General features: G+C 37.2%; 1 protein-coding gene and 1 long non-coding RNA gene across 2 annotated transcripts; both read left to right on the plus strand.

The window, feature by feature from the left end:
• The first annotated feature begins 8,644 nt into the window (after positions 1-8,644).
• Positions 8,645-9,764, plus strand: LOC145208637 (uncharacterized). Its single transcript, XR_013854853.1, has 3 exons — positions 8,645-8,708; positions 9,530-9,623; positions 9,701-9,764. It is a non-coding gene; the product is annotated as an uncharacterized LOC145208637 (long non-coding RNA).
• Positions 9,765-10,061: 297 nt separating this feature from the next.
• LOC145210040 (contactin-associated protein-like 4) lies at positions 10,062-12,050 on the plus strand. The gene is made up of 3 exons (XM_080079962.1): positions 10,062-10,164; positions 10,610-10,739; positions 11,869-12,050. Exons 1-3 carry the CDS (start codon positions 10,108-10,110, stop codon positions 12,048-12,050), a joined length of 369 nt encoding a protein of 122 aa, XP_079936088.1. The 5' UTR covers positions 10,062-10,107.
• Positions 12,051-15,485: the final 3,435 nt, after the last annotated feature.

The following is a 15,485-nucleotide window of genomic DNA, read 5'->3' on the forward strand; positions in this document are numbered from 1 at the left end:
TTGTGTACATGAAAGTGTTGTGCGGTCATGCGGTCTTGCAGGTATCGTTTTCAAGTTAGTTCGATTTTTTGTATTTGTATCATTCATATGTCTTTTAAATTTATGTTCATCAGGCGTTTCAATGGAGTTATGGTTGTACTTTTTGCACCTTTAAATGTTTTCTGGCACAAACATTAGGGTGGCTAAATACCGTATTCAATCAATAGATAACTTTGTTCCCCTTGGTTAAATGGCTTTTATTTTATCTTTATTTTTTCATAGTTCGTTTACCAACAATTAGCAGCTGTTTAGTTTATATTCTATGAAGCAAAAATGACCGACTTAGTTTGGTGACGCAAAAACCTTCACTACACATAACAATGCCCAGTGATTGCAGTATTTTGTGTTGTTTAATAATTTAAGATCAAAAATTTTTGTTGTCGTTAAAACGTTGGACTTTCGCGGGCCAACAAAATTATTTCGCGGACATGCAGGATCACGCGGGGCTTGGACATCAGAACAATTCCACAATATTAAAATTCGTGTTATCAAGTTTTGACTCCGGCACAATTATAAGATCATGGCAGCCGAATAATATTCTTGGACAGAGCGTTTTAAAAAGTACGAGGTAAAAAATGATTTTTCTGTTTAAATGTGTCCAGAAACAAATCAAAACATTGCCTCACGAGCAAAGTCCACAAACAACATATGAAACAGACCACAGCCATGTTTAAAAACGACTGAAAATGCAAAATAATTCACCTCATTTTTTGGCCCAATAGTATATTGCAACCATTTTCTGTTTTAGTTCCGATGTCGCGGTTCCAGGCTGTTTGCAAATTCGAATTCTTATGCAGCTTGGGTGTCTAGAAATGGAACCCTGAAATACAACTGGGGTGGAAGTGAAAGAAATTACTATTGTGCGTGTGGAGAAACTGGTAAGTCCGCTGCAATTTGTTTAAGCCTGCAGAAAACCATTTTTTATATGTTGTAGCCTTTACGTGTTTTTGAATAATTTTTATTTCATCAAATTGTTCACATTTTTCAAATCAGTTTCACTAAAAGCAGGGCTACTCAAACTTTCTTGCTCTGTGACCCCATTTTGAAACAGACATTTCTACGCGACCCCTTGATGGGTATAGCCAAGGGGTGCACAACCTTTTTGCTATGACGGCCGCATCACAGATCTTTATTTCACCAACGTCCGCCAATTGCCTGCTTTCCTGTGTTTTAATTACTGATAAAAAATACCGTATTGTTGTCGATAAAACCATCTAATGCAGGGGTCTCAAACTCGGACTGTTTTAATGAAGATGGACTATTTTAATCATGCCATTTCAACGTTGCAAATGCCACTATCAGAGAATGATATATCATGTAAACTCACTGGTTTTACAGGGTATTCCGCCTGAGTAAAACACATAAGTGGGCCGCACAAAACCCTTGTAGGGCCGCGTGTTTGAGACCTCAGATCTAATAGCACCTAAAAAGCCTAAATTAATTCTAACTTGACATACAGATTGCCAGTCTTAGCTTTTATGATGTCATAATCTCTATTGTAACACTTGTGGTATCTGCTTTTTCGCATTGTTTGCACCCAATAGGCATAAAAAAGTCTGACGCATATGGCTACTCAATTAGGTTTGTCAAAGGTCCAGTCCAGATAGAAAAGGTAAAAATTAAGGTCTGGACACTTCTCTCAGTAACTCAAATGCAAAATGTCTTCCAAATTTTGGTTATAGCTAATTGCGAGAATCGCGTTCCAACGTGAACACATTTGTTGTTTATTTAGGTATATTCGCACAATGGCATGCAGAATACATTTTATCTGGTTAGCAGTATTACTTCGCATGGTAATAATTAAAGATTCAGTTTATTACATCACAGATACAATTGTTCGCAAACAATCGCTGTTTTGTTAATTTGGCAAAAGAGTTTTTATTTACGTCACGGTCGCCACTCGCCAGCACATATATTCGAACAAGCATGTTCACGGCCGCACAAACTCGTCACTGTGCGGCCGCAAGGTTGGAAATAATGTTTCAACAATAAATGTAAGCACCATTTATGGTGACTGACATAATAACGCAAAATGTTTCGCGACCCCAAAATTATATTTCCCCAATTGGTGTCGCGACACACAGTTTGAGAAGCCCTGCACTAAGGCACCTTGCAGTACGTCGAATAAATTTTAAACCACTTAAAGATTTTAATTTTGGTCTAAGTTTTTGTGATTATAGTGATTGGATTTGTAGTTTTCTTTATTGTAGGAACATGCATCGATAATAGTCACAAATGTAACTGCGACCAGAACTCAAATGATATAACTACATCGGATGAAGGATAATTGAAATTTTTGAAATGCATTTTGGAGACCTTGACCCTAGCGAGTATGGTTGGCACACTCTGGGAAAACTTGAATGTTGGTAGAGACTTTTTTTGCCAATGGTTAAATGAATGCATAAATGTATTGTCATCTTGTGCACAGATCAATTTTTGTTTTGGAAGTAGTGTAATAAACCCTTAAACTTTTTTCAAAAATATTTTGTATGTTGCAATTATTTTGCACACAGCCATCCGGCAACAATGTGATAAAAATATAAATGTACAAATAAAAAGCATTGATGTATGGATACTATTTGTATGTGGATGTGTATAGATTTCAATCTTGCCTAACATTCATTTTTGGTGTTGCAATTAAAATCGAGCAATTTTAATATAGTATATTAATGGTTGTATAGTAGGTACAAACTGTCAGCCTTTGCAAAACTAGTTCATCTTTAGAGAAATTAATGGAACAAGAATTAGGGAACAGAATTCTAGTGAATGTTTTCAGCGTGTATATAGTTGTGATGGGTTTTCACTGAAGACTGCATTTTGCTTTGGAAACTATATTCATTGTAACAGGAGCCTGTAGCGGTCACGTGCTTTCATCCATCATTTTGGCATTTTGGTTTGGCTAAGCAATAAAGTTATGGAAAATATAACTTTGCAAGTATGACTTTTCGTTCCATGAAAATTGTATGCTGCTTTTGCGACATATGGTATTGAGCGGTGTAACTTTACTGTTCCATACGTTCTCATGATTCAGTAACTATTGGAAGTACATATTCAATGTCGTTATTACACGTCCCCGTCTTCCTGATATGTTCCAACAGCCTGACCATAAGATAGGCTGTTGCGTAAACCGGGTGTTTCGAAATAGTTGTGCAATCCATTGCAGTGCTGTTGCATATCTTTGCAAGCTTTTAACTTAAAACAAACTAATAACTGATGTGAGTAAAAGAAGGTACTGTTCTGGAATGATCGCAGGAAAAACGAGTATCATGCAGTTTGAAAGCCAATGTTTTATCGTTGGTCTCTCTCTTTCCATTATATCCTTTCCTTGAGATAAAGGAGACTTGATGTGTGTTGCGTAACCAAAATAAAAGACAAGAACTAATTGATCTTTTGTGGATCATGTCGGATCTATGCAGCAAGCGTTAAGAAAGAGGAAAGAATGTGGTGCGATATATTCTTTGGACCCTTTTAAAAATTAGTTGTATTTAGACGCCTAACTTATCTGAATTAATCACAGTCAAACAAACTGATGTACTTGGCAATCAGCTGCAATATATTTCAGCTTCAAATCAACAACAAAAAGTACATGCGTAATTTCTCAATTCAATACAAAATTGACATTCGTTGGCCCCTTAAATTCCTATGGGCACTGGTGTGGCGCACCGGCTGTACCACCCTCTCGTAGGGCCTGCACTGTCATGTAGCTGTGTTTATGTTTTGTTCGGTATTGTCCACCTTAAAACCTATTATTTAACAACACAAGTATGTTGGCAGCTTTATGTAAAACAATATTTTGATTTGAGATATGTTGCATTGTAAAAACAACCTACTTAAGCTCCATTTAAACGTAGTTTACAATTCATGACTAACACTTAGGACTATTAAATTAGTTTAGGACACTACCATCTGTGCAGCAACTAAAACAGTTGTTGTAAAGTTTTCCTGATGTGCACTTAACGATTGTTTAGCATTCATATTTTACTCGTAAAGTTAACCGTAGCACCAAACTCTTTAGAAGAACTGCTTATAACTCCATTTGATAACGAATCGACAAAGACATGTTGGCCTGCGGCTGCTTCTGAGTAAGACAACGAATGAAAAATTTGTCAGGCTAATGTGAGCAGGTCAACTTACTGCAAGTGTGCAGTCAACTGCTTACCACGTGCTTCTTTACAGTCAGGTTTATGTGTTTTTTTCATTTTTTATCTGACGAAGTTTAGTTAACTTTTTTTCCATGTCTGGTGTAAATAAATCTATTTAACTTTCAAATTTAACTTCGTGTTTATTGTGAGTGTTTATGTATCTTGTACTACGACCCGATTGAGAACCATGATTTACCTTCGTTATTGTGGCGCATGTGAATTAAAAGTGCAAAAAAGCACATTATATTTTGTTTTACAACGGCAACCCTGGCACGCGAGGTGGTTTTTCATGGCACGCCAACCGATTTGCCTGTTTATGTTGGAGTAACATTTTAACCTGTTACACTGCTTGTTTATAGTTTTTATCATACCATTGTTGTAAAAAGCGTCGCCTAAAAGGTTGCCGAACGCTGATTTACAACCTTCGACGTCTTACAACAGGGGTGCACAACCTGCGGCCGAGTAGACGATTTTGTGCGGCCGTGAACATGTTTATTAAAATATATGCACTGGCGGCCGTGACGAAAAAACCTCTTTTGCTAAATATTTTGACTTTCAAACTGCATTAAATAGATTTTGTAAGACTGTAAAGAATATTACCAGCCTAGTGACATTTTATTACGCCTATTTTGTGCAAACAATGCAAATAAACAGTCACCTCGTGCGTCACAATATAGATTATGACGTCATAAATAGCTCAGACTGTTTACTTTAGCTCGATCTGTGGATCAAGTTTTAAATTATCCGGGCTTTTTGAACGCCATTAGATGGTTTATGGGTGGGACAAGCCCTTTTTTCACATAATAAATTTAAAAACAAAAACAAGCAGGTAATTGGCGGCCGTTGGTGAAATAGGAATCTGTGATGCGGCCGTCTAAGCAAAAAGGTTGTGTACCCCTGTCTTACAACGATGTTCTCTGTTACCATAGGCAACACCGCGCTGACGACAGAGATAAGAAATCACTTCATTAAACAAGAACATACGTTGCCTGTAAAGCAGTGGTTCTCAAACTTTTTTGTGCGCGACCCAAATCTGAGCTTTATGAACATGTTGCGACCCAAGCCTCAAACTTAAAAAAATGTATTTTTTATTTCTTGTAACTTACGAATACTTACTCATCCTTGAATGCTAACTGTTACATTCCAAGTTTAGTTTCGCATGACTAACCTCCTGTCATTCCCCTGCTATGACATTACAATCGCCGTGTGCGTAACAGAATATTGGAATGCTATTGTGTGTATGTTGTAATGATTGGTTCATTTTGCCGAACAACGTGGTCGAGCGAGGCTGCATTTCGCTATGGTAATGCTCAGTGGCGGCTCGTGCCTAAAAATTGTGGGGGTGCTGCTCTAAATTTTATCCTTTATTGAGACATAAATCAGTTGGCAATATATAGAAAAGCTACATTGCTAGTTTTCTAGCCATTGTTTTGTGTAGAAAAACAAGTAATACAAATCTTAATTAGCAACTCCATTGTGACGTAATTTTTGTCACGCAATAATGTACACGAGTGTAAACAGCAGACGGCATCATTTGTGTATTTTGTTTACTTGCACAGCGACGGGCCAAACACCATAACATGCAGTAATAATGTGGCACAAAAACACACGCGATACAGACTCGAAACGAAGCGGTTGTGAATACGGTAAAACACAACAAGAATATAACAAAACAATCAGAAAAAAGTAATGAGTCGAAAAAAGGCGAAGTATTTCAGTTAGACAACATTTAAAAAAATGGCCATGTTTTATTTAAGTAACTTATAGTCACAGTCAGCGTTTTCAACATATTCTATGACACTTCACAGATTATTGTCACACAAAAAAACTAGCCATACAGGTGTTTATTGGTATCATAACTGACAAATTTAACAACCACATTACATTTGTGTCAGAACTTGTTTATTTTTACATCTTTTTTTGAATTTTTGTGGGCAGACTATTATTTGTCTTTCAGATTCTTAACTGCTATACTTGCTGCATTATTTGCTGGCAAATAGCTTATAATTGCTTTTTTAAGTGCAAAACTCCTTCAAGCTTTAAAATTTACAACACTCTCACTTAAAAACATATTATTAAACCTTGTGCTTCCTTTTACAACCAAAATGAATCATAAAGTTATAGTTTGGGCAAAATAATTGATAGCTTCTTTCTTGATTCCAAATGGCAACTAAGAAACCGTTTTTCTATCAGTACTAGCACTGCAAGTCTTTTGAAAATAATGGTGTTCCTAACAAAGGTTTGCATCATTTTCAGTGTTAAAAAGAACTGTTTTGCCTTTGAAAGAATCATGGAAACAGCAAAAAAGATTTTTCATCCTAGTAATTTCACTTGTCAAAACATCATCTAGATTATTTTTGAAGTAATCATGAACATCAGATCTACAGAAACATTTTCATTTCAGTAACTAGCTTTTCTTTGTCAACAATAGGATGTGCTTGGTGGTCACTACTATCTTGTCTGTAGAATGTTTATTCTTAAGAAACACTTCCGGTGAAGCAATTTAGCAGCTACTGTTTAGACAAACAGTACATGTCCATTATATCAATACACATGATTGCACTTGGTTGCAAATACTGTCCACATGGTGTGTTAGGAAACCAAAACTTTAAATTGTCTTCACTTAGGTATTTCAAAAATCCTGTTGCTTCTGCAAGTGTTTGTTCTGCATTTGATATTGCCTGAATTTCAGTGAGGCATTTAACTTCACAGTCACAAATTTATTTTTTCTTTAGTAGCATTAAGAACTAACGTGAGTATTTCTTGTTGGTGTTTATTCCTGCATGGCATTGGAGCAGCAGATGTTTTATCCCATACACTTATTGAATTCAATGATAACTGCAAAAACTGAAACCCACTTACAGTCGTCTTAAAAAGTCACGACTAACCTTCAAACAAATAAATTATAAGATTGCAAAATAATTATTCAACTGTACTCACTGCCGAACTTAAGAATATAGTACACGGGTTTGGCTTTGGAGCTCACTGACGCAGAAAGCACAACTAGCGCTACGTCACGGGAGGGGCTGCGCGAGCCACAGCCCCCTGTCGCCTATTTCGCCCGGCATGTAGCTTTTCCAAGTGCGCATGCGCACAACTGAAAACGTCACGAAACGTCACGAAACTGGAGCTGCAGCTCCGCCATAGATAACATATTTATGCAATAATTTTTTTTAAAAAAAGAGGAAAAAATGCCGATAAAGGTGGAAATTATACTTATTATATATTGCTGAAGAATATAAAAAAGAATATAATAAAAATTATCTGTAATATTGTAGTAGGAATATTAAGTAAAAATATCTAGGGGGTGCTGCAGCTCCGCAGCCCCCTCGCACGAGCCGCCCCTGGTAATGCTGTAGCTGGGTGCCATCTAAACTCTCAGAAAACCCTTACTTATGATGCAATACTCCAAGGTTACGAAGATAAAGCCACATAAAATGCCTATGGTACAATAATTCAGTCATGACTAGGAATTGAAAATACTTAAAAAATGGAATGAAAAAAGTTCATTTAGGCAGATTTCAATCACCATAGCGCGACCCAGTGTTTGACCCTGCGCGACCCATGTTTGGGTCGCGACCCATACTTTGAGAACCACTGCTGTAAAGCAACCTGGAAACCATATGATGTGTAATGTCGAGAATTTGAGCGCCGCAGTATGTGATGTGACATAGGCAAAAGGTCGAGTGAGTCATAAAGGAGCAACATGTCAAGAGCAATCTCTAGATACCTGACATATGTGAATTAGCAAGAAACGCAGTAAATGCTACCGTGTGTTAGGGACGTTTTTTTTGAAATATTGTAATGGTGTATGCCTTGCGTTTTTTTTTAAAAAGCATTATCTCTAACTAATTAGTTATTGCTCGAACTTGATTTATTCATGTACAGGTAAGAGTTTAAACCGACCTTATGGCCTACAGTTAATCGATTTGCTTTACTTGACCATTCTGTTTTGTAAAGGCGAAACTGTCAAAAAATTTTCAAACGTACCGTGGGTTTATTGTAATAAATCATTGGTGTATGCCCCGCGTCATGCATGCTTCAAATAATTAGTTCTGACGCAAAATTGATGGATTTATACACACAGTGATGCACGAAAACGTTAAGTACGTGACCAAAATGCTACAAATAGCCTTGCCTGGTTTCCAATCGTTTTTGCCATTTGAAGAAGTTAGGTATTTCAGATTATTTGCCGAGTCGCAAACGTAGTGACAAGAGTTCGAGAGACATTTATTTGCTACTGTTTTAACAAAGATTATTACCTTTCTGCAGATACACCAAAATGTATTTTAAAGGTTTTTTAAAAAACATGATTTGTCTGCCGCTAACACTATTGTTGATAAGTGAAAGTTTATCTCAAGACTCGTCGTCCACTGGTTGCAAGGGAGTACAATCATTCAGTATTTCGGGAGTGGTCAGCATTTGACTCAACATCAGTTGCATCCAGTTGGTCCGTCAGGTCGTGGAGCACCTGGGCCACCTGGAAAAAGAGGACCTGTTGGCCAAGTGGGACCAATTGGTCCAAAGGTAAATACTTTTTAGGGACAAAATCTTGTCGGTGTGTTTGTTATTGTTATTACGGCAGCTTTGTAAGTACATTGTTGCCCTAAGTTCAAAACATGAGTCATGTGAGTAAGTTACGATATTTAGGATAATATTGTACCCCAAGTTGCATTTTGCTCTTATCGTGACTTGGCACGAGTCCAAATTTTGAATTAGAGTTTAGAGACACATTTTGACAGACGAAAGACAATTGTTCCTAATCAGCATATTTAGCCTTGTTTTAGCGACATTAAGCGACACGGTTTTGTTCCACAGTAGGTTTTGCACACGTAGAGATAAAACTGTCTTCATTTGTTTAAAGTGTCAAACTTTTACCTAATGTCGGTGGCAAAGGTTAATTGTGTCAAAATGTTTAAGAAAACGTTTTAGTACCTGGCCGGGTGCGTTTAAGTATAGCATCAAATTATCACACAAGACTCAGTTTTGACTTGTTTCTGTGTAGAAATAAATCGTCTTGAATTGTAGCTCGTGTATTTGATAGGTGAAAGGCTTGATAAGAGCTGAATACAGATCTAAAATGGAAACCCGGTCCTACTTATATCTCTGACTAGCTAAAAATTTGTACGTGTAGTATGCTAAACTACACACTAAACGTGATAATAGTAGCATGTCTTGTAGATATTTTAATAGCAGACGTTTCCACTTACAAAACATTGTTTTTCAAGCTTTGAAAAAAGTATTTTATACTGCGGCTTTGTTTTGAAACCATTGATTCTGTGACACCTTCATGAATGTATGCAAAATTTTGCTACCCGCAATAAAGTTTTTATCATATGGTTGAATAGGGTGAACTAGGCAGCAAAGGCCAAAAAGGAGAACCTGCGTCTGTTTCTACAATCAGGGAATTAAGAAACACAATTTCCCGCTTGGAACGCTCTGGTATTTTATGATTGCTGGCATTTTTCTGTTTTGTGTATATCAGTTTTTCCACAAAGTTTAATTTTTTGCTTGATTAGTAAATGCTGTGCCCACCAGTTGCAATGAAGCTGCAGTGTCGTCAGGATATTATCTTATTTCACCTCTGGGGATTCAGGGAATACCCTTCTACGTTTACTGCAAAGGTAAAAAATTAAGTTGTTAAATACCTTCATATGAACCGGAAATAAACCAAGCTACGTAATTGCGTAAACTATTGCGTTACTCATTGATACCACTTTAATGCAAGTAAGCTAATTAACTTTGATATCACTTTAATGCAAGTAAGCTAAAAAAATTAACGTTTCAATAATTGCTACACTTAATTTACATAGCTGATTCATCTGTGAAAAGAGCATCGATTGGCCACGACAGTGAATCTGAAATTGTTACACGAAAATGCGAACCACATAGATGTTACCGAAGGACAGTAACATACGACATAAGCATGGAAAATATCGTTCGCCTTATCAATGCATCTCAACACTGCAGACAATATATAAAGGTAACTGCTAGCTAATACAAAAAATCCAGTGTGCATGGCCCAATGATTGACCTGATACCAAATAAAATAAAGGTCTCCCAAGCATTTCCACATGACAAGTGCGGTGGAATGCAAACCCACCACAGGAGTCTTTCCGGCGCTCGCGATCTACCAACTGAGCTAACTAAACCGCAATCAGGAAATCATTTTTTATTAAGTTATTGGGAGAAAATTTCTATGCTTTCAAAAATCAGTTTTCAATTGATATTTTTTTGCTGCAGGTTTAACACATTTTTAGGTTTTATAAGCTAGCTGTGATTTCCAACTGTCTTCCAATTCAGCACAAACTCATTGTTATCCACCGTTAAACAATGAAACTGGTTTAACATTTATTTCTAAGACCAATTTTACATTTGGTAGCCCATAATATTCACGTTGAATAGATTAAACCAGTAAATATTTTTAGTATCGGTGCAAAGGATCTCATCTACGCAATACCAAACATGTTTACGCAGGCTGGGTGTCAAGAAACGGAATACTGAAATACAACTGGGGTGGAAGTGAGAGAGACAGCTATTGCGCGTGTGGGGAAACCGGTACGTCTATGCCATAGATCAGGGGTGGGCAACATACGGCCCGCGGGCCGGATCCGGCCCGCGACGGGATTTTGAGCGGCCCGCGGACAGTTTCCGGTCTTACATGATAATGTGGCCCGCGGCCACAGTCTGCCGCAATCCCCCATTACTTGCTTACTACGTCAAATTACAGTTGTAACGCACAGTAACGCTCCCCAATAGCAAAAAAATTTCCCGCTGTTGTTACCATTGCACCATACGTCCATTGTTACGACATAACTACCAACCTTGTGTGTGTCCTACTTTAACGGTTTTCTTTGTTTCCACACGTATAGCCTAGTTCAGGCAGGGGTGGGGAACCTGCGGCCTAAAGGCCACATGCGGTCTTTCAGGGCACTAAGTGCGGCCTTCGATGGCAAAATACATTTTTAAGATGTTGATATAACCGACTGCACCAGGCGCTGAAAAAAATAGACAGAAACGTATTTTTGACTTTATTGCAGATTATTTTTTGATTAGTTCCAGGGCAGCGGTTTTCAAACAAGACCCATGTGGTCCCATAGTGGTACATAAAGCGATTTCCATAGTTAGGACTACCAAAAACTCCAGGTTCAGCAATTTCTAGGTTAAATAAATCCTGAATGTTGTAGTGAAGATGAAAATGTAGTGAGGAATTTTAATTAGCTGGGACCGTAAGTCCTACAAACTACGAGGAAATAGCAAAACGACCATTGTGTAAGTCAAAAAGTTTGAACCTCACTGCCCTTGGCCTGGGAAATAGTCTATGCGGCCTACACGAGTGTCGATAAATCGTTAGGTAGCTTTTATAAACGAAAAGGTTCCCCACCCCTGGTTTAGGTGGTCAAAAATCCGTTTTAAATCATTGGATAAATACGCGATTAATGTATCGATTCAGGAATCCGGCCCGCCAAGTACTTCATTTTCCCATATCAGGCCCGCCGACTGGAGAAGTTGCCCGCCCCTGCCATAGATAGACTCTATGGTATATTTAAGTGTATTTTTAACGGGTTGACACACAGTATATATGCCATCCACAATTCCTTTGCACCTTAACAGAATAAAAACGTTCTTAATCTCGGAATTGTTTTTACTAATTGCATCGCATAAAATCATTCTTTGTTTGATCAAGGAACGTGTATCGACAATAACTACAAATGTAACTGCGATCAAAACTCAAATGATATAACTACTTCGGATGAAGGATACCTGACCAACAAAGATGATCCACCAGTAACCGGAATGCATTTCGGAGACACTGGGGACAGTGGAGAGCGTGGTTGGCACACTCTGGGAAAACTTGAATGCTGGTGAAAAGAATGCCTAGATAGATATAATCAAACTATAATGCCATTATATACTTATCAGACATGGGGTCGAATACACGCGTCCTGTATTCGAATACTTTACGAATACCTGCATGACTGTATTCGAATTCATGAATACTTTGGCAATTTTTGAGTGACAGCAATTCGAATGGTATTCGAATAAAACGAATCAAGTATTTGTATTCATGAATTGTTGACCAAACTACAACGACAAGTAATTCGAATACTATTCGAATAAACCAAGGCATGTATTCGTATTCGAGAATTCTAAGCACTTTTTAAAGTTCGGCAATTCGAATTGTATTCGAATAATGCGAGTCAGGTATTCGTATTCACGAATTGTTTCGTAATGTTAAGGTGGCAGCAATTCGAATTGTATTCGAATAAAGCGTGTCAAGTATTAGTATTCATGAATAGTTGACCAAAAAACAACAACGTGTAATTCGAATACTATTAGAATAAACCCCAAGCGTGTATTCGTATTCATGAATACTTCGTACTTTTTGAGATGTAGCAATTCGAATTGTATTCGAATTAATAGTTCTAGTTATTTGTATTCACGAATTGTTCAGTTGTTGTAAGAAGCAAACAATTCGAATAACATTCAATTTGTTGCGGAAAATAAAAGAAATAAGTTGCGGAAAATAAAAGAAATAAAATGCCCCGAAACTTAAAAGGTATTCGATCAAAAAGTAACATGGGTTTATGAATTGCAATTTTATTGGTAAAAATGTAAACCAACGAGCTTTTTTGCCACATTAGCTTGACTGATTTAAGTCTCCGTTATAACAATTTCACCAAATTTACATGAAATGTTTGCTTCATGAACACGCTACACCTGTCATGTGCTGAGAACAACCCAATGTTGCAAGCTTTGTAACACAATTCCATTTATGTAACGTCACAATTAAACTTCTATATGTCATTGTTTCGTAACATAAACAAAAACTTGTCAAATCAGGTCACATTCACTGCCAATTTGAATTGTATTCGAATCTATTTGGCAACAATATATAGCAAAATATTCTCGACTACTTCTAGTCTGGAGGTAATCGACAATTCGAATTGTATTCGTAAAAATGTAGTCATGTATTCGATTTTACGTATCTTACGTTGCCAAAGGCTGACAACAATTCGAATTGTATTCGTAAAAATGTAGTCATGTATTCGATTTTGCGAATTGTTACCTAGCCACAGGCTGACAACAATTCGAATGGTATTCGTACAAATGTAGTCAAGTATTCGATTTTACGAATTGTTACCTTGCCGAAGGCCGACAACAATTCGAATTGTATTCGTAAAAAATATCGTGTATTCGAATTTGCAAATTCTTAGGTTGGCAAAAACCTACAACAATGTACTCAAGTTTTTGTATTCATGAATTGTTGGTTCAAAAGTTAACTTCAACTATTCGAATTGTATTCATGGACTATCGAACGAAAGCCAAAATCATTCGAATACAGCACGAAGGTGCCAAAACCTGTATTCGAATGCATTCGAATACGAATGACGAATACGAATGGCCCCATGTCTGATACTTATACTGACTTGTCGTATATTCCATCCTTTTAACCGCTGCGTCGTACACTACCATGCGTCATACAAACTATCTCCATTTTCGTATTGCATTGAAAATCGGCACACAAATTTCAAACCCAAATCACAAGGATCGGTTATGTACAACATAGGGTATGGATGATGTACAATATCATATTGCTGACATTTGTTTTGGCCAAGGCATACCGTGGAAAATCTATGACAATGACACAGTTGAGCATGTCCAATTATAATTAAATTTTGTTGCTGCATAAGTTTTGCAATCGCGCTGACTTTCGCAAAATGTGTTGCTCATCTTGCTTGAGAGGCTGGGATTAAACGTGACGCGAAAAATCTTGGTCTAAGGTCATATTTTAGTGTACAGAATTTGAGTGGCATTGCGATTGCGTCGGAGAAGAAATAAATTTAATGCCATGAAGCTGCATTTTCTTGTTTTATTTTCACACGGACTGTTATCATTTAGTGTTAAAATGCAAAGAAAGCTCGTTTTACTTTATTTGGAAAACATAAAAGTACAATGCAAACACTATGAAAATGTATAACCCCGAAGCTCTACCCGAATCCGAATCTTTTTTTAGCATTCCGTTTGGGCCTGGAGGTTTTATTGACAGGTCTAGATTAAAACTAAACAGTAATGGGCAATGGCTTTACCTGAACGTTTAATGGCTGTTTGGCATCACGTTAAGTCCAGCCACTGTCCGCTAAGCTAGGTAATTTGTATTTTTGTTAAATTACGGAAACAGAATGGGAAGTCAGGGCCGAATCAAGTCCGTTTGTTAAAAAAAAGTCTGAACCAGATCCGGAAAGCCTGGCCCGACCTGACTTAAACACACGTAATCCTGTTAGTAGACAATTCTATTGCCCACAAGACACAAAAGACCGTGACAAAAAAGGGTACTGATTTTATATAAAGTATAAACCAGGGGTTCTTAAGCAGGGGTGCACGCACCCCCAAGGGGTGCGAGAACTGTTCCTAGGGGGTGCGGGGATGGTACATCATTAAAGTTGGTTAGGTCTATTCTATATAAATACAAAAACCCAGGGGGTGCGAAAATTGGTAGGTGATTTGAAAGGAGTGCAGCAAGGAAAAAAGGTTAAGAACCACTGGTATAAACTATAGTCCGGAATTTCCCAGACATATCTGGAATTTCTGTGAAAAATCTATGCACGACAATAAAGTTATAATTAACCAAGTTTGAAAATTAAACAATTCATACCATTTTAAAGCACCTACATTTTGAAAACAAATCAAGCACTCGTGATCACAAGGTTCACTAAAAGGTTATTTTGTAACCTTTTTCACACGGTAACATCCTTGTGTTTCTTGCTAAAACACAGGTATCAGGTCGACACAAATGCTTGTGACATGTTAGTCGGCGGATGTATATCAGACAAGGTACGTTATGTTTAAATCGAAAATCGAATGAAATAAATTTCTTCTCAGTGTCATTAGCTCAGCATAGAGAGTGGTAACAGTGTACCCTCCCATTTACTTCCAAAATTGTCCAACAAAATGTCGTGGACTTTTTTCTTGGCTTTTTTGATCTGTATGAGAACCAGTCATGGATTCGAAGGTAAAACGGATATATTTTTTAAAACTATATAAATATTTGTGCTTTTGCAAAAAGATTTTGGCATAATTCGATAACTAAATTTTGTAAGCATTGGTGACGCAACATTTACTTTTATTTTTTATTATTTTACTCACTGTTGGCTTAGTGGGCGCCTTATTAAGTCGTGTGTGCAATTTAAAGCAGGACTGGTGATTGATAACAATTTATCGAAATATATATGTTTTTTGGTTGCAGTGACGTGCGAAACCGAGTTTTCTGAATTGAAACATTCCACGACAAAACTTCTGTGC

This window comes from Phallusia mammillata, chromosome 1 (assembly GCF_965637545.1).
Source record: "Phallusia mammillata chromosome 1, kaPhaMamm4.hap1.1, whole genome shotgun sequence".
Classification (NCBI taxonomy): Eukaryota; Metazoa; Chordata; class Ascidiacea; order Phlebobranchia; family Ascidiidae; genus Phallusia; species Phallusia mammillata.